This window comes from Phodopus roborovskii, unplaced genomic scaffold (genome assembly GCF_943737965.1).
Source record: "Phodopus roborovskii unplaced genomic scaffold, PHOROB, whole genome shotgun sequence".
NCBI classification, from domain to species: domain Eukaryota; kingdom Metazoa; phylum Chordata; class Mammalia; order Rodentia; family Cricetidae; genus Phodopus; species Phodopus roborovskii.
This window is the reverse complement of record NW_026126407.1, coordinates 26,540,098-26,558,073: the sequence shown is the minus strand read 5'-3', so window position 1 is coordinate 26,558,073 and position 17,976 is coordinate 26,540,098. Positions and strand designations below refer to the sequence as shown.

Below are 17,976 nucleotides of genomic sequence, written 5' to 3'. Positions count from 1 at the left end.
ATCAGCCTGGGCTACATTGTGAGACCCTGTTCAAACAAACAAAAAAGGAAACACCATAAATTTAATACAGCTGAAGCCAAATCTGCCATCTCCCTAGGAATCTTATGAGAAATACTGCACTCTTACCCAATAAGCACTTAAGGTTACACCTGAGAAAGTCTGAGCAATGCACTGTCTCTAAACAACACAACTTTCAGGTGCCAATCCTTTCCTACAGTTTTAAGAGACCCAAGAGGTCCCAACCACTCCCATTACATTTTATTTAGACTGCTAGAAGAGGAAAAAGTCAACTGAATATGACATATCATTTCATGGTAATCAATGTTCAAAACAATTAAAAATAAAAGCATGAAATATGGAGATTTATATAGTGGCAATGTTTTAGCAACTCACTTCAGTTTGGCAAGTCTGTCTCTGGTCTGATTGATTTCTTTGGATTTAGAATGAAGCCAGTCTTCTAACTGTTTTTTGTTAGGAAAATACCCCAAGAGTGAAGTCAGTTCATCACTGTGTCTAGACTTTATTTTTCTGATTTGTTCATCTTTGTCAGTCTATAATGAAAATATAAAACAACAACAACAAAAAAATCAACTTTAAAAAGTCAAGTCTGTATCTCCATATTTTATTATAAACAAACATAAATTTTGGGGATTGGTGCAATGGCTCAGCAGGTCAGAGCATTTGCCACAAAAGACTGACAACCTGAGTTCACCCCTGAAGCCCACATGAAGGTAGAAGAGAGCCAATTTCAAATATTCTCTCTCTCTCTTTAACTTTTTTGAGACAAAGTCTCACGCAGTAGTCCCAACTGGTCTGGAACCCATTATGTAGATCAGGTTGGCCAGCAATTCACAGAGATCTGTCTATCTCTGCCACTCAAATGCTGGGGTTAAAGGTGTGTACCACTGTAGGGAGCTATGAAGCATGTGTGTGCTCATAAACACACACTAAATGATAAGTAGACTTTAAAAAAATGAATTCAATTGAATAAATAAATTCTGGAATGACCAAGGTTCCTGGTTTAAAAATGAAAAGTATAAAAATTCAAGCAAAAAAAATGTAACATTTCTTAAAGACCAGGAATGATATCTGCCTTTAAAAATTTTTTTGTGTGTATACTCTGACCATGGCATACACATGTGGAGGTCAGAGGGCAACTTTGGAGTCAGCTTTTTCCTTCTATTGTGTGAGTTCCAGGATTAAATTCAGGTGGGCAGGCTTGGTAGCAAGTGTCTTTACCTTCAAGACATCTCCCAGGTCCCAGGATGGTCTTTCAAAAGTTCTATTTCTGGGCTTTCTATTATTAAAATATATATAGGCAATGGCATATGCTATATGCCCAGTTAGGAGGCTGAGGCAGGAGAGTCACTTGAGTCCACAGAGTCAGAAGCCAGCAAAGACAGGATAGGGCTACAGCTTATCTCACAAATAGTGACAACAACTAAAAAGCAAAACAAAATTTTAAAGTTCAAACATCTATTTTTATAAGCCTATCTTCAATACTAAGTTCTTATAACCGCTAAACATAAACCCAGTATCAAATCAATACTTCACAGTCTACTACAATGGAAGAGGAGCTATTTTAAATACCAACCAGTATAGCAAACACAGAAGGAAAATCATACTTTGTCTTTGGTCAGCATCTCCATCTGTGTGCGGGTTGTTGTGTGATGATTTAACTGCTCCATCTCCTGGTCCAGCTTCCGCAAGTTCCTGTCCAGGTCAGCTTTCTCGTTCTGGAGGCTTATTACCTCTGCTTTTAGGGTTTCTACAGTGCTATTTTTCTCAGCCTTGTTTAGTTCACGTTCCTAATCAATAGATAAAACAAATGAACATTTATATATTCTGTGGCAGAATTAGGATAATGTCAGAGTGTAATGGAAATCACCTCTCAGGATCACCTACTTTGAAGCAGCTCTGTCCACTTTTGGGGAATGTATTGTTCTTTCTTTTAAAATACCTTCAGTTTTGCTATGAAAACCAAGAATCATTCCTAGGTGAATCAAAATACTACTTTTTACTCATTACCAAAAGAGGAAAGAAATAAACTTAAAGATGCTTTGGGAAAACTCTATTCAGGTTACTGTACTAACTCTAACAATGGAGAATTAGTAAATAAAATTAGAAGGGTCAAACAGAAAGGAGAAATGAAAATTAGAAAAAAAAAATTAGGAGGGGCTGGAGAGATAGTTCAATGGTTAAGAATACATACTCCTTTTCTAGAGGATCTAGGTTCAATTGCCAGAACTTAGATTAGGCAGCTCACAGCTATAGATCCAATGCCTTTAGTCTCTTTCAGCACCTGAACTCCCTTGCACATACCCACACAGACATATTTATGGATAGTTAAAAATCAATCTTTAAAAAAAGAGAAAAAAGAATTAGGAGAAATGCATCCATGTAGAAGGATTAGTAACTTAGTCAACCTTTAGGTATTTATTAAGTCCCCGTGTAACTCACTATATTGCTTGGCATGTAGAAACCACAGAAGCTCTGTGATGTGTTCCCTTACTGGCACTTCCTCATCCTGACAACACTGTGATAAACTGCAAACTGATGGAAATATACATACCAACAGTTTACTCAAGTCATGGAGGTGGGACAGAGGCTCCGACATGCATTAGGATGTTTACTCTGAAAGGGAATGGAGATGTGGAAGAGGAAGACAGAAGCCAGGAGGAAAACTCAAAACTCCTGAAGAAAACGGCCAAGAAAGTTTGTTTACCGCAGAAAAAGTGGTAACAAGTCAATCATATAAAATCTCAGTGTGGAACGGAAAAAAATACTCGTTTTTTTAACTTAGGTCAAACACTGAAGTACTGGTAATAATCACATACATCACTTTGTTGTGTTTGGGACATACATCTGTGAGCCACACGATGGAGACTTAGAGAATCTAAACTGAAGTCTGAACACAAGTATTTTCCAAGTTTTCTTGGTGATCCTGATTTTTAATCCACCTGTTTCTAGAATCAAAGAGCTGATGACTAAGACATTTAAATAAGCTCATTTATGTGCATTACTAACTGAAGTGCCACATTCCCCGGGTGAATGATAAAACAGAAGACCCTTCAGAAAGGAAGATCCCAGGAGTCTTAGGCGTGAGACCGCTCAGTGGCCACTTAGACAGCTTACGGCTTTTGTGAGCTCCTGGTCCAGCTCCAGGATCCTGTCCGATGAGCCCTCCAGCCGCTGTAGCTCATTCTTCACGTTCCTCAGCTCGCTCTGCTTCTTAGTGAGGAGTTCTGTTTTCAGCTCAATCATTCCTCCCAGTCCACTTTTCTTGTCCCTTATCTCATCAATCTGCTTTTGTTTCAGAGTTTCTTTCTCTGTAAGGTCGTTCTAAATGCAAAGAAAACACATTAATAAGTCTTTCTCTAAGCAACTAAGGAAACTTCCCTTTAACATAGCATAAAGAATGAGGGAAATAATTTCTAAAACTGTGAGAAGCACTGCCCAGAGGTGACCATCAGTAACTGTGAGCCAGTGTTTTTGCAATTATGCTCAAAAATGAATTTTACTTAAAAACCCATAGATCTATATGTTGCTCCTATTTTTTTTGCTTATGAATTAATTAAATGTTTCTAAAAGTTTTCTGTTTTACTTAATAGCCAAACACTCACATAAAAATGTGATAAAGTCAAAAGTGAACACAGGGTATGGTGGTGCACGCCTTTAGTCCCAGCACTGGAGGCAGAGGCAGATGGATCTCTGTGAGTTCAAGGCCAGCCTGGTCTACAGAGTGAGTTCCAGGACAGCTAGGACTACACAGAAAAATCCTGTCTCCAAAAACAAACAACAACAAAAGTTTATCAAATCACCTAGTGAACCTGGATTTTGAGATATTTACCAAGAGCTGGCTGGCAGTTTTAGCTTCCCTTTCTTGTCTCTCTCTCACAAGTTCATGAAAATTTTTAATCTGTCTTTCACTAAATGGTCCACGCTCAAAACCGTCCAATTCGAGATGTGCTGCCAAAGACTGAATTAATGAATCTCTGGCTCGGATATGCTCTTGATGGCGATCTGCCTGCAGTTGTAGACGACCTTTATTTAAAAAAAAAAAAAAATCTTTTAAAGTTGTAGATTCAAATACAATTGTAGAAAATAACACAGTATAACCTCATATATAGTCTGCCCACTTTGCTCTACTGGAAACTGTAAAATTGTTGTATAAAGTCTAAACTGGTATACTGACATTGTAGACCCCATCAGGTCTATCCAAATTCTCCAGTGTTATTTGTACTCCTTTGTGTGTATGCATTAGGTCTCATGCAACTTTTTTTTTAAAGATTTAAAATTTTTGTTTATATGTCTATGTGTGGTGTGTGTGTGTGCCACATGGTGTGAGTGCCCATGGAGACAAGACAGCATTAGATCATTGGAACTGGAGTTGTAGGTGACTGTAAGCCACCCAATGTGGGAACCAAACTCAAGTTCTCTGGAAGAGCAGCAATTGCTCTTAACCACTAAGCCATCTCTCCAAGGCCAATCCTATATATAATTTGATCCCGTGTAATTTATATATCCAAACAGCTCTGCAGATACCAAATGGTTTTCAACACCTTCTATTCCTAGTAGCCACATGTTTCGGCAGCTGTGTCCTATGTCTTCAATTTTGACATTGCAGAATACTATAGAAATGAAAGCAGCCTTTGAGACTGAATGTTCTCAGTGTTGATCCTGTGGAGACGCCTTACCCTGCTCCACCAGCAGCTCTGCTTTTTCTTGGTTGAGGAGTCTTGCTTCTTTGTTCAGCTTCTCCAGTTCACGCTGACAGTCTACTAAGCGCCGTTCTTTCTCCCTCACTGTTCTCTGGTGATTGTGGTACAAGTCATTCAGTTGCTCATCAGTCCCTTGAAAAACCTGTGTCAAACCGAAATAGACGGCTTTAATGTATTAATATGACAACCACTCTTACACATCAAATATAAATAAAATTTTACTCAACATCCATTTTAATAGAGATGGCACAAAAATCAAGATTCAGGTTTACTTTTTCCCCAAAATGTGGAGACGAGTTTAAATGCAATTCATTATGATAATCATTCAATTTTCAAACAGAACAAACCTTTTCCATTTTCTGTTCTAATTCACTGTTATCTTTCTCCATTTGTTTCTTTCGACTATCCAAAGCTTTAATTTCATTGTCCAGTCTCATTATTTTAGAGAGGTTTTGTTCAATTTCTTTCAGACGATTCTGAAAGTAAAGATGAATTCTACATGAATGAAATCCTTGTGGTTTCCATCACAGAGAAAGAGACATAAGTTATGCCAGGACCATTTAATAAGGCACCACCATTTACTGCAAACAGCAGCCTATGAAAGAGGCACTAGAAACACTATGTAAAGTGCTCAGGACACCATAAAGCCCAACCCTGCTTTCAACAACCCCCACAGGAGTAATTTGTTCCTAAGGTACTGACAGCTACAGTCTGTGAAATGCCACACTTTAACTATTTTTGTTAAACTGCTTGCTCTTAGTGATTTGTTGTTATTTATGTATACATGTATATGTGTTTGTGTATATGTCCAAGGAGGTCAGACAGGTGTTATAGATTCCCTGGGGCTAACGTTACAGGCAATTGTGAGCCACTGATTTGAATGTTGGGAACTGAACTTGGATCTTCTACAAGAACAATGAGCCCTCTTATTGCTGACCCTTCTTCAATCCAGCCTGTGAAATGCCACATTTTAAGAACAGAATTCTTAAATGGCTAGTGATGACGATAATGATAATGATGATGTGCTGAGGCTTGGTCCTAGGACTTTATACATAATAGGCAAGCTTTTTAACACCAAGCTATAGTTCCCAGGCCTAACTTCTTGTTGTTCTAGTTTACATAGGATCTCATGTAGCCAAAGACAAACTTAAAATTTCAATCTTTCTGCCTCCACTCATCAAGTACACCAGGCATAAATGTGATGCAAAGATATACATGTAAGCAAAATACTCACACACAAAATAAAAATAAGGGAAAAATAAAATAAATCACACTAGTAATATATCTTACATTCCATACACTAATGGATAGTATGTAATCACTATACAAACAGGAACTTCCTTTATTTTGTTGCTAAGTGAAAGATTTGAACAAAGTAATCTTACAAATAATAATGGTCCCATCACTGTTTAAAGCTTACTGTGTTCCAGACACTACTAGGTAAAAACCCATGCTAAGCAGCTCAGTCAGAAGGACCTGACCAGCTTGGACAGAGCTGCAGGTACCACGCTGGGAACAGATATGGTGGTGCACACCTTTAACCCCAGGGCTCAGAAGGGGAGAACAGAGAATTACGAATCAAGTCGCATTTATCCTAGCTTACAAAGTGACAAGACTGGGAGGTAAGACTAGAATGCAGGTCCTCCTTGAGCTTACAGACTAAAGCATAGCCATTTGGCACACAGGAAGTACTGAGAAAATGCTACCAAATGTATGCATTTCTTATAAATCACAGGGTTCAGCTGCTGCCCTCATCCAGGCTCTAAAAGGACATAGGGAAAAGGATCCCTCGATCCTAACCCAGAAGTCTAAGGTCAGCCTTAATGGCTAAGATCCTGTCTTATACATAAATAATAAAACCCAGAAGAGGATAGAAGAAGGAACAACCAAAGCCAAGTTATGCATGAAAAATGCCATAAGGAAATCTGCTAATGTGTAAGCTGCTTAAAACAACGACAGGGCTTGACAAATGGCTCAGTGGTTAAAAGCACTGGCTGCTCTTCCAGAGGTCTTGAGTTCAATTCCCAGCAACTACATAACTACATGGTGGCTCACAACCATCTATAATAAGATCTGGTGACCTCTTCTGGCAGGTAGGCGTACATCCTGGCACTGTACACAAAATAAAGTTAAAAAACAACGCAGGGCTTAGAAAGCTATACTAATTTGCATATATGTTATGGATGAATTCCAAATTTTGTACAAATGTCAAGAACACCTTTAAAATGATAACAATTCTCTACAAAGACCTGTTAATTTGAAAATCTCAAAAAAAAGAAAACAACCATAAAGTCAGGTCTAGCATAGCAGTGCTTAACAGCTAGGACTAGTGCCAACCACTCACAATCTACTTATTCTCAAATCCAACCTCATCAGGCAATTTAAAGACCAACTGTCTAAGCTGGGCGTGGTAGCGCACACCTTTAAACCTAGCACTGAGAGGCTGAGGCAGGTGGAGGCTATCACAGGCCAGCCTGATCTACAGTTCTAGGACTGCTAGGGCTACAACGAAAGAGCCTGTGCTGAAAAACCCAAATAAATAAACAAACAAACAAATAAGAATGGCTGTCTAATACAGACCTAAGACTTTAGACAAAATTGAGTTTCTGGTAATTCTAAAGAAATGTACATGCTCCCAAAGTTCATATAAAAATAAGATTCTTTATGGGGATGGAGACATGACATAGTGGTTAAGAGCAGCTTGACTCCCACCACTCACACAGGGACTCACAATTCTGTAACTCCTGTTCCAGAAGATCAGACACCTTTTCTGGCTTCCATAGGCACTGCATACATATGGTATACTGTGGTGGTATCTTGCTTGTACAAATAAGCCTGTCTGAAGGTCATAGAATGGAGCTTGCCACTAGCTAACCATAGACACACATGCAGGCAAAACACTGACATACATAAAATAAAAATAAATGGTTTTTAAAAGGTATTTTAGGCTGGAAGTTGGTGGTGCACAACTTTAATCTCAGTTGAGATGCAGAGGTAGGCAGATCCCTGAGTTGGAGACCAGCCTAACCTACAGAGTAAATTCCAGGAGAGTCAGGGCTACACAAAGAAACCCTACCTTGAAAAACCAAAACAAACAAATAAATAGTGCTTTAGGGGTAAATGATACCATGGTGGGGATAGTGGAGGAATTCTTCTTAAAATGATAGTTAACAGCTACTGCCTCCATGGTAAATCTGTGGACTTGTAAAATGCTGAGAAAATAAATCTTAAGTACACCTACCAATACAAAAAAAGAGATATGACATAACACAAATGTTAATTAGCTGGCTTTAACCATCCCTACTGCAAATACTTACATGAAATCATATTACACGTCACAAATATACATAATTTTAATTTTCCCATAAGAAAAAAAAATCAATTACCTTCAATGGCTCAAGTTCATTCTCATAGGACTTGACAATTTCCTGTGAAGATACTAACTGAGCTTCCTTACTAGTAATTTGGTCACGAATCTCACAAGCTTTCTCCTTATTTTGCTTCAGATATTTCAATTCTGTTTGACACTCTTTTACCTTCTGGCCTTGTGTCTGACGTACCTGTCGAAGTGTATCTAAGGCTTTAATGTACCTTTGAAGATACGAAATAAAAGTAAATTTTCTGGCTGAGTAAGTTACAGTAGAACATTATGCAAACATTGATATTACACTGAGAGTTAATACCCTGGGAAATGTTTATGATATCATGGCATTTATTCTATCAGAGAAACATGCATAGCAAGAAAACTGAAAGGAAGTATGCCCTATGGTTGCTACTCGGTGCAGTAGTGAGTGCTGACCCTTTTAGCTTAATTTTTTCTTTTATAAATGAGTATCAAGGTGGCCATGGTGATGTGTACCTAAAGCTTCAGATGTTGGGTGAGGACAGACATTTGAGGGCAGCCTGGGCAATAAAACCAACAGAAACACCCATCCCAAACTGGGGACTCTAACTCCAGTGAAACACAGGTACTTTGGCATGATGCATGGTTCAAGCGCAGCCTCACAAAACACAACATGACTAAATAATTTCACAGCTATAAAGTTCAGTTACAAACCTTGTTGCTGAAAAAATCTCATCAAACTTTTGCTTCAGAGCCTTTCCTTCACTTAAAGGCCAGTTGGAGTCTTCTTGGTGACAGAAAATGACATTATTTAGCACAGCCTTGGAAACCCCAAGACAGCTTATCATTTCTCGGTCGATTTCTGCACATTTGGAGCTGAGACTGACTGTTTCACCATTCCTACAAAGGTGAGAATCAAGGCTATCAGAGAAGTGACCTTTGGAGGTACCTACTCTGCTGTTTAATCTTACAAACCCTTTTCTTAAGGTCTCATCTCCCTGAGACTGGCCTCAAACTCACCATGGAGCCAAGAACAATCTAAGAACTATCCCCAACCCCCAAGTGCTAAGATTACCAGTCTATGTGGTGCTGGGCATCAAACTGTATATTTGGCAAATACTCTACCAACTGAGCCACATATTCAAAACATGCTATTCTTCATAAGCAAACAAACAAAAACAAAATGGCCCTTTACCTATTCCATTAAAACAGTGTCCTCATACTAAGAAAACTTTTGGAGCTTGCCACCCAAGCATCATCACACCTGGAGTTCAATCCCCAGCTCCACAGAAAGCACAGGTGGTGGCATGCACTTGCACTTGTAGTCTTAGTGCCAAGGAGGCAGAGACAGGAGGACTCCTGGGACTCACAGGCCATTAGCCTAGTTAAATTAGCAAGCTCCAGGTCAATAAATGAGGTGAATGGCTCCTGAAGAACCATATCCAAGGCTGAATTCTGGCTCTGGCTTCTTCAAACACAAGCACACCTGCAGATATACCCACAGGAATATACACACATACATACATACATACATACATACATACATACATATATATATATATATATATACACACACACACACACACAGAGTGGGAAAAAGACTAACTCTTGCAGGTAGTGCAAGAAAGAAGTTAAGAATTTTAAAAAATATAGCAGGTTGTTTTTAGATCTGTGTTTGTTTTTTGTGTATAATGTCTGTGTACATATTCATGTGGAGGCCACAGGACAATGCAAGGTGTCTTTCTCAATTTCCACCTTTCTTCTGAGAAGGGCATCTTACCACTAACTCTGGAGTTCACTGATTCAGCTAAGGACCCAGCAAGTCCCAAGATCTTCATGTCTCTGTCTCCCCAGAGCTAGAATCACAAGCACACATGACCACATCTGGCCTTTACACATGGGGTCCTCATCCTGGTCTTCCTATCTGAGTACACACTTGGTATCCGATTCTCTGGAACTGGAGTTATAGGTGATCATGAGTGGCCTGATACAGGTGCTGAGAACTGAATTTGGGTCCTCTGGATATTAACCACTGAATCATCTTTCTAGGCTTATTAACAATTTTCCATTCTTGATCTTAGCCAAAAGGCTGAGAAGTGATGAAACCCATTTCCTAACCCACATTATTTGTGTTTCTGTTTATTCACCTTTTCCTGTTGTCTTCCTTTGATGATCATATTCTATTTAAGTCTCTTGTGTTTTTAGTTCTGAGAATAGAAGAATGAATACTTCCTATTATATAAAAATATTTCAAATTAGCATATTTAAAAGTCCAAGTATTGATCTGGGAGTGGATGCTCACATCTGTAATGCTAGCATTGGGGAAGCTAGCACAGATGGACTGCTGTGAGTTTGAAGCCAGCCTGGGCTGTCACAAACTGTACTAGTTGTAGTAGTGCAGGTCTATAATCTCTTCTTGGGAGGAGGAAGCAGGAAGACCAGGAGTTCAAGTCATCCTTGGCTACATACGAAGTTTCAAACCAACCTACATTACATAAGACCTTTAACAACACAAATCAAAACCAACCCCCAAAACATAAGGCAAACTTCTGGCATTCTTTTCTGATTAAAGGCTACCTCTAAAATCCATACCCATTACAAGGTAGTATCAACTCTAACACACTGATAATGGTCAAATGGGATAAATTATTAGTCTTTCCTCCTTATCTACTTTTCAACTGACCCATCTCTGTATATGAAAGTAGTATTTATCCAACCTGTACTTGAAGAGTTATAGACTATCAATTACAAAAACTATTCATAGATGACATAAGACAAAGGAATATTATTGCTAAATCTTTAATAAGGTCATTCTATTTCTGGGCTAGAGACAGCTCAGTGGTTTAGACCATTTGTTGCTCTTGCAGAGGACCTGGGTTTGATTCCCAGCACCCACATGGTGGCTCACAACCATCTACAACTCCAACTCCAGCATATCTGATGTTTTCTTCTAACCTACTGTACATATATGCTTGGAGACAAAACATTCATAAATATATAAATGTTAAAAAGAAATTGAAAAAAATCTATTTCAAAGATATGTTGATAGTGGCTAAGACGCTAAACATATAGAGGCAATGGAATATATAGAGTTCTACTCTGTATTTAATTATACTGTGAATACAAAATTACTCTAAAAAGTAAAGCCTAAGGTCAAGTGTGGAGATGTATGCTTGTAATCCCAGCACTCATGAGGCTGAGGCAGAAACAACCCTTTGACTTTGAGGCCATTCTGGGCAACACAGTGAGTGAATTCCAAGCCATGCTGAACTTTAGTATAAACCCTTGTCTCAAAAAGAAAAAAGATATATCAAAAAGGAAAACAAAATCCTGTTGAAAGAAAATTAATACACCCTCCAAAAATAAAACAGTAGTTAAAAAGCCTGCTAGGCCCAGAAGACCAATGTGAGCAGCTCTCCAAGTGCAAGGTGAATACCTACTTTGTTCTAATAATGACTCCTTCCAGGGTTTTAAATTCTGTTTTTTTGCTTTTCTGACTGCAAAGCATAGACCTCTGCACAGCCACCACTTCTCCATTGACATCTCGAAATTGTAGGCGAATCTGGGCTCGCACATCTGTTTCTTGAGCCACCTTTGATGGTAAACAGAAAAAGTCATAAGCAGTGTCAGCATGTCCCTATCAAGAAAGGAAAGAGCATCAACACTTTGTTTATCCAAAAATGAGGAAGGAGGAAGCCACTGAAGACCTCATTCAAAATGAGCTATTTTTACACATTTTCAAAATACTGGAAGTATACTGTTTATTTTTTCAAGATCATACAGCATTAGCTTCCTCTTTTGCTCAGTGTTCATTTCCCCTCTAGCCAGTCATTCTCATTGGTCGTCATACACTGTAGTATATCACTTTTATAAACACTAACAATAACCAACAAACAGCCCCCACCCCATCAAGATAAACCCTTGCTGGGTAATTTGGCACATGCCTTTAATCCCGGCACTCTGGAGGCAGAGGCAGGTGGATCTCTGATTTCAAGGCCATCCTGGTCTACAAACTGAGTTCCAAGATAGCCAGGGATACTCAGAGAAACCCTATCTTGAAGGAAAAAAAAAAAAAAAAAAAATCATAAAATGATTGTTTTTTCTGACCCACTTTGTCAAGAGAAGCGAATGGCTCCACATATCCAAACACCCTTTCACTAACTGTTAACATAGTGAAGTTGATGGTACGCTTCTTAATTAACTGTCAAACTCTCCTCTTTGTCTATTAACAGCTTTAGTGCTCTATCTTCAGGCCTTGAAGCCCCTCTCTTTTACTTACTTCCCACTTGATATCCTCACGATTTAAATATAACTGTACTGCACTATGTGTCTATCAATAATTCCTAATTTTCTTTTGTAACTTCTCAATGGTACATTTTTTTCCCCTCTTTTTTGCAACTGGATATCTACTTGGGGGTTTACCTAATACCTCAAACATATATGTAAACCAGACCCACCCAAATTCCCTTTTTTGAGTACCTCTATGACAATTAAAGGCATTTTTAATTTTCTGAAGGGGGGGGGGTGTCTCACTGTGTAGCTCTGGCTATCCTGGAGCTCTTTCTCTTTAGGACCAGGCTGGTCTCAAACTTAGAAATTTACCAACCTCTGCCTCAAACGGAAGTGTTGGATCAAAGGTATGCACTAACATAGACCTGGTGGGAAATGATCTTAACAAGCTGTTCAAGGATAAAGCCTGAGGCTATGCTTCTGCTTCTCTCAGCATCATTATCCAAAACATTAGCTAATCTGTTGGTGCTACTCTCAGGTCACACCCCAAATCTGTCACCACTTCTACCACCTTAACTAGACCACCGATATGACCGCAGGCCTCTCAGTCTGTCTCCTACCTTTGCCACTTACAGTCTTCTGTCAGCAACAGAATGGGCCCTTAACACATAGCTCAAACACATTTCTCTGCTCAAAATCTTCTAAATGTCTACTTAACATTTAGTTAAGAATCTAGTGTCTTCTAACTTTGACTTGGCTTTCTATGGTTTGTCTTCACCACTTTGCTCCTCAGAGTCCTTGAATACACTTGGCATGTTTTCATTTCAGGGACTCTGCACTCAGTATTAACACTGGATGGAACAATCTTCCCCAGACTTTAAGCAACTCTCTTCCTCTTGAACAAATATTTACAGGGGTTGCTTGCTCTGTGAAAGAAAAAAAAAATGTTTTGCTTGCTTTTTTTTGAGATGAGGTCTCTATATAGCCTTGGATGGTCTAGACTTACTTCAAGAGTACAAGCAAGTAAACAACTTAGAGGATCACTGACAGCTCAAACCACAGTTGGTGGTGGCTTGTACTTAAGCAGTGGTGGCAACAGAACTGAAAGGACAAATCCTGGATACATTTTAAGGAGTAGCAAAGACTAGCTTGTGAATTAGAAATGGGGTAAAATATAGGAATCAATTAAGGCCAACCCACAGGTTTTTGTTTGTCTGATTGGTTTTTTGAGACAGGGTTTCTTTGTGCAACAGCTCTGGCTGGCCTTGAACTCACAGAAGTCCACCTGCCTCTGCTTCCTGAGTGCTGGATTAAAAGTATGTGCCACTATGCCTGGCCTCAACCCACAAGTTTTGGCATGGAAAAAAAAAAATGTGTATGATGCTCTCATTTACTAAACGGGAGTTCTGGAGGTAGAACCAAGACTGAATACAAGGGAAGGATGTGAGTATAGGGAATTACTTATAAGATAATTTATACCAACACAATGAACAGTAGGGACACACATGAAGGATAGCTTGGTAGATTTTTATTAAAAACTGGAGGAATTTTCACCTGATCCCTCCCTCCTATTTCTCAATAAAGTACAAACCAAAAGCAATAACTGAGCAGAGGAGATTAAAGATTTAGGAAAGAGAAAGTATGAAGCAGTCATTTTAGAGGGCTTAGTAAAAATTTACTAAGCAGTACACTATTTATTTACAAGATAAAATTCATAAATATTTTAATAATTCCAGCATTATCTTTAGTTACATGAAAATTTAAAGTCACATTAGGAGTTTTTTGAGGTTTGGTTTGTGTACTAGTTAAGTTTTGTTGCTATAACACTGGCTAACAACAATGTGGGGAGGTTCATTTGGCTTACAAGTTAGTTTCTTCTAGGGAAGCCAGGGTAGGAGCTCGAGGCAGGAACTGAAGCAGAGACCATGGAGGAGTACTGCTCACTGGCTTGTTTCTCTGGCTTGCTCAGCTTCCTTTCTTACACAGCTCAGGCCCACCTGCCCAAGGAAGATACTACCCACAACGAGTTGGGCCCTCCCATATAAATCAGCAATCAAGAAAATGCTGCACAGACAGGCTCACAGGCCAATCTGATGGAGGCAATTCCTCAATTGAGGTTCCCTCACTTCCAGGGATGTCTAGGTTGTATCAGCTTGACAAAAACTTGGTTTTATTCATTTGAGACAAGGTCTCATGTAGCCCCATCTGGTCTTGAGCTCCTGACCCTCCTGCCTCCACTTCCAGAGTGTGGGATTATAGGCATGTGGCAGCATACCAGGTGTACATTAAAAGTTATATTTAAAGATACAACTTAAATAACTCTCAGGTGGTTGGTTAAATAAACTAGGGCTGGCAGTAGTGGCAAGTGCCTTTAATTCAGGAGGCAAAGGCAGGTTAATCTCTATTAAATTCAAGGCCACACTGGTTTAAATAGCTAGTCTCAGGTCAGTCAGGACCATATAATGAGACTTCGTCCTAAAGTAAACAAACAACAATAACCCTACAGGACATGAGTATATAGTAGAATCTAAAACCAGCAAGTGTGTATGTGTATTAACAAATGCATAGCACACCACTAACCTAACTTGTATAATAAATTTCTAGGGATACACTAAAATATAAATGTACAAGTGTATTTATAGATGTACAAAGACATGGTTTTATAAGCACAGAAAGAATTTAACAATAAACCCTTAACTTACTGAAACTTAATGGCACTAAATAAATTCATATTCTTGTGTACAGATATGCAGTAAGAAAAACCTACAAGCCAAACTCAATGCTCTGTATACAAACTAGTAGCAAAAACATTGCAATTCAAGCAAAGCTTCACTAAGATTTGGTAGACTACAGGGAAAAACTGAAAGCAATCTAAATGCAAATAATAATGCAATTATTAACAATATTATACAGCACCACAAATTTTAAATAAAGGCCAGCTTTATAAAAGTATAAGACTAGCCGGGCGTTTGCAGAGGCAGGTGGATCTCTGTGAGTTCGAGTCCAGCCTGGTCTATAGATCGAGTTCTAGGACAACCTCCAAAGCAATACAGAGACCCTGCCTCGAAAAACTAAAAGTATAGAGGCTGAAAAGATATCCCAAACAGCAAGATTAAAAATTCATTATAGTGGTTTTTAAAATTATTTTTCATTAGTTTTTGTGTGTGTGCTCGAGGGCACATATGCACACACGTGCATGTTTGTATATGGGCACACTGTAATGGCATATGTATAGAGGTCAGGGGACAACTCTGTGGCATCAAATCTCTCCTTCCACCTTTCCCAGGTCCAAACCCTGGCTGGCACAGCAAGTGCATTACCCGCTGAACCACCTTGTCAGCCCTACAGTGTTTTAGTAATCTCACACTGTATGACAATGCTTAGTGGAGGAAAAAACCTGAACGTATCATTAGGAAGGGCTATGATCTCCGCTCTGTAAAACAGTACCTATGGGGAGAAAAACTAATAAAACCAACTGGTTATTACAGGGTGCTTAGACTGCAGATGGCCTTCCTCTCTTCACACTTTCCATTGTTAGGTCCTCTACAATAAGCAACTAGCACTTTTATAATTATAAAAATTTCATTTTTTAAATATTAAACTTTACAAACACCATTACCTTGGGATCATGAACAAATGTATTTCCTTTGGTTCCAGGAGGGAAATCTCCAGTACAAATATACTTTAGACATTCAATGATGGTCTAAAGAAATAGAAAATTGTGTTATTTAGCTATAAGAGAACCACAGAAGCTTATGACAAATATGAATTCACAGCCAGGTGTTGTGGTGCATGTCTACAATTCCAGCACTTGGGTGGAAGACAGGAAGATCAGGAGTTCAAGGTCAGCATAAGCCACATGGGATGCTGTCTACAAAATAAATAATAACAAAAATATGTATTTATACAGCTAGTGATTACAAACACTTTATTAGGCCTTTCTTCCAAGAGACAAATGCTATGGCTTGCACCTACTACGATATATTATAGACATTCACCACATAACGTTTCCACATAAAGGTCCACCTCCTGGCATTCAACACCCAACATGGCATTCCTGGCTAGCCTGCAACTCCGTATGTAGACAAGGTTGGCCTCGAACTCACAAAAATGGGCATGCTTCTGCCAATTTAGGATTAATGTGTGTGACAATGCATAGCCCAAATTTTTAGCAGCTGGAGGCTCACTCCATCTGCTCATCTTGCCATTGAGTCATTTATTTTTCATTCACTGTGCTTTACCAGTAGACATGTTTTAAAACTCTGGGTTATGTATTCCTCACTTTTTATACCTTTGGGGAGGGTGACTGCTATGTTAAGGAGACATGGGGGCGGGGATGGAGAGCACAGGCATAGATGGCCTTCCGCGGAAACAAGAGCCAAGCCCAAAAGTGTCTCTCTCCTAGGTGGCTGAGGTCTACGTGCCATGCCAGGCGACACCCCCAAGCACCTTCCGGGGCCCTCGCCTCAGGACTTACCGTCTTCCCCGCCCCATTGGGTCCAACCAAAATTGTGAGGGGGCTGAAGAAAGAGATAATTTGCTTATCTTTATCCTCTATCCCAAAACTCCGCACGCCCATAATGCTCATCTTTTCGATCCGGGACATGTTTGCACCACGTTTCGTATCTCAGTGCCAGGAGCAAGATTAACCTCAGGCGGAAGCTGGGCAAGCCGGGAAGTGGACGCCACGAGAGGCTCGGAAAATTGGGGACACACGCTGCTAGCTGCCGGCGGGAGCTCTTCCGGTCTCGCTGGCTTCTGTTTCTCCGGGAGGGTGCGGGCCGGTTCAGAGATGCAGACCCACGGCTGGAGAGCCAAGAGACCCAGCAAACTCCGATTCCCGCCTCGCAGGACCTGGGGTCACGTGGGACGCGTGCGCCCCTGCAGTCCACGCCTCTCGCGCGCCCGGGGCATGCCGGGAAGTGGGAGGCGTATGGTTAGCGAGCAGGTCTTCCCGGTGCTGCCTCTTAGAGGCTGGGCAGTGGCTTCTGACTTCTTGCTCCTTACTGGCTCAAGGCAGCAGCTGCCTCGGGCTTAACTGGTTTGTTTTGGTGTTTTGAGAGATTGACTCTATCTCTGTAGGTCAAGTTGGCCTTGAACTCGCGATTCTCCTGCCTCAGCATTCCGGGTGTTACTTTTACAGTCACCTAGCCCGGTTTGAAAAGAATAATTTTTTAAGTAGGAAAGACCAAGACTTGGGTCTCTGCACTTGGATCCCTGGACTGCAAGAATGGGGTGGGCTGAGGTGCATTTGGAAACCCATGAAGTAGTTTTTTAATGACATCTACTTTACTGACAATAGTTTATTTGTATTTTCACTGTCACTTTCTAATAGCTAGTAGTTTTCTCTTGATCACACGATTGTCATGTTGCTTCACAGCAGACTGTGCTCTATATATTTGTGCTTTAGAATAAATCAGTTTTAATTCCTAGTAAGATGTACATATTGGTCACACAGATTTGTGTTGAAACCCTTGTAAGGGCCTTGTGTGTACTGGGCAAAGGCTTTGTGGCTTGGAGAGATGGCTCAGCCATTAAGAGCACTTGTTCTGGCAGGGGACCTCGGTTCAATTCCCAGCATCCACGTGGTGGCTCCCAACCATCTGTAACTCCAGTTCAAGGGTATCTGACACCCTCTTCTGACCTCCCTGGGTTTCAGGTCTAGACAGGCTGCACAAACAT

General features: G+C 40.0%; 1 protein-coding gene across 1 annotated transcript in view; it reads right to left on the bottom strand.

Annotated features, from left to right (window-relative positions):
• The window catches only part of Rad50 (RAD50 double strand break repair protein), a 54,098-nt gene extending 37,004 nt beyond the window's left edge, over positions 1–17,094 (bottom strand). Inside the window, exons 1-11 of the mRNA XM_051180695.1 lie at positions 16,772–17,094; positions 15,914–15,997; positions 11,505–11,656; positions 8,779–8,964; positions 8,108–8,312; positions 5,069–5,197; positions 4,698–4,863; positions 3,851–4,044; positions 3,136–3,342; positions 1,626–1,808; positions 394–551 (exon numbers count right to left, since the gene is read on the bottom strand). Of these exons, the coding sequence (XP_051036652.1) occupies positions 394–551; positions 1,626–1,808; positions 3,136–3,342; positions 3,851–4,044; positions 4,698–4,863; positions 5,069–5,197; positions 8,108–8,312; positions 8,779–8,964; positions 11,505–11,656; positions 15,914–15,997; positions 16,772–16,900 (1,793 nt within the window). The 5' untranslated portion in view covers positions 16,901–17,094. The remainder of the gene's footprint in view (positions 1–393; positions 552–1,625; positions 1,809–3,135; positions 3,343–3,850; positions 4,045–4,697; positions 4,864–5,068; positions 5,198–8,107; positions 8,313–8,778; positions 8,965–11,504; positions 11,657–15,913; positions 15,998–16,771) is intronic.
• Positions 17,095–17,976: the final 882 nt, after the last annotated feature.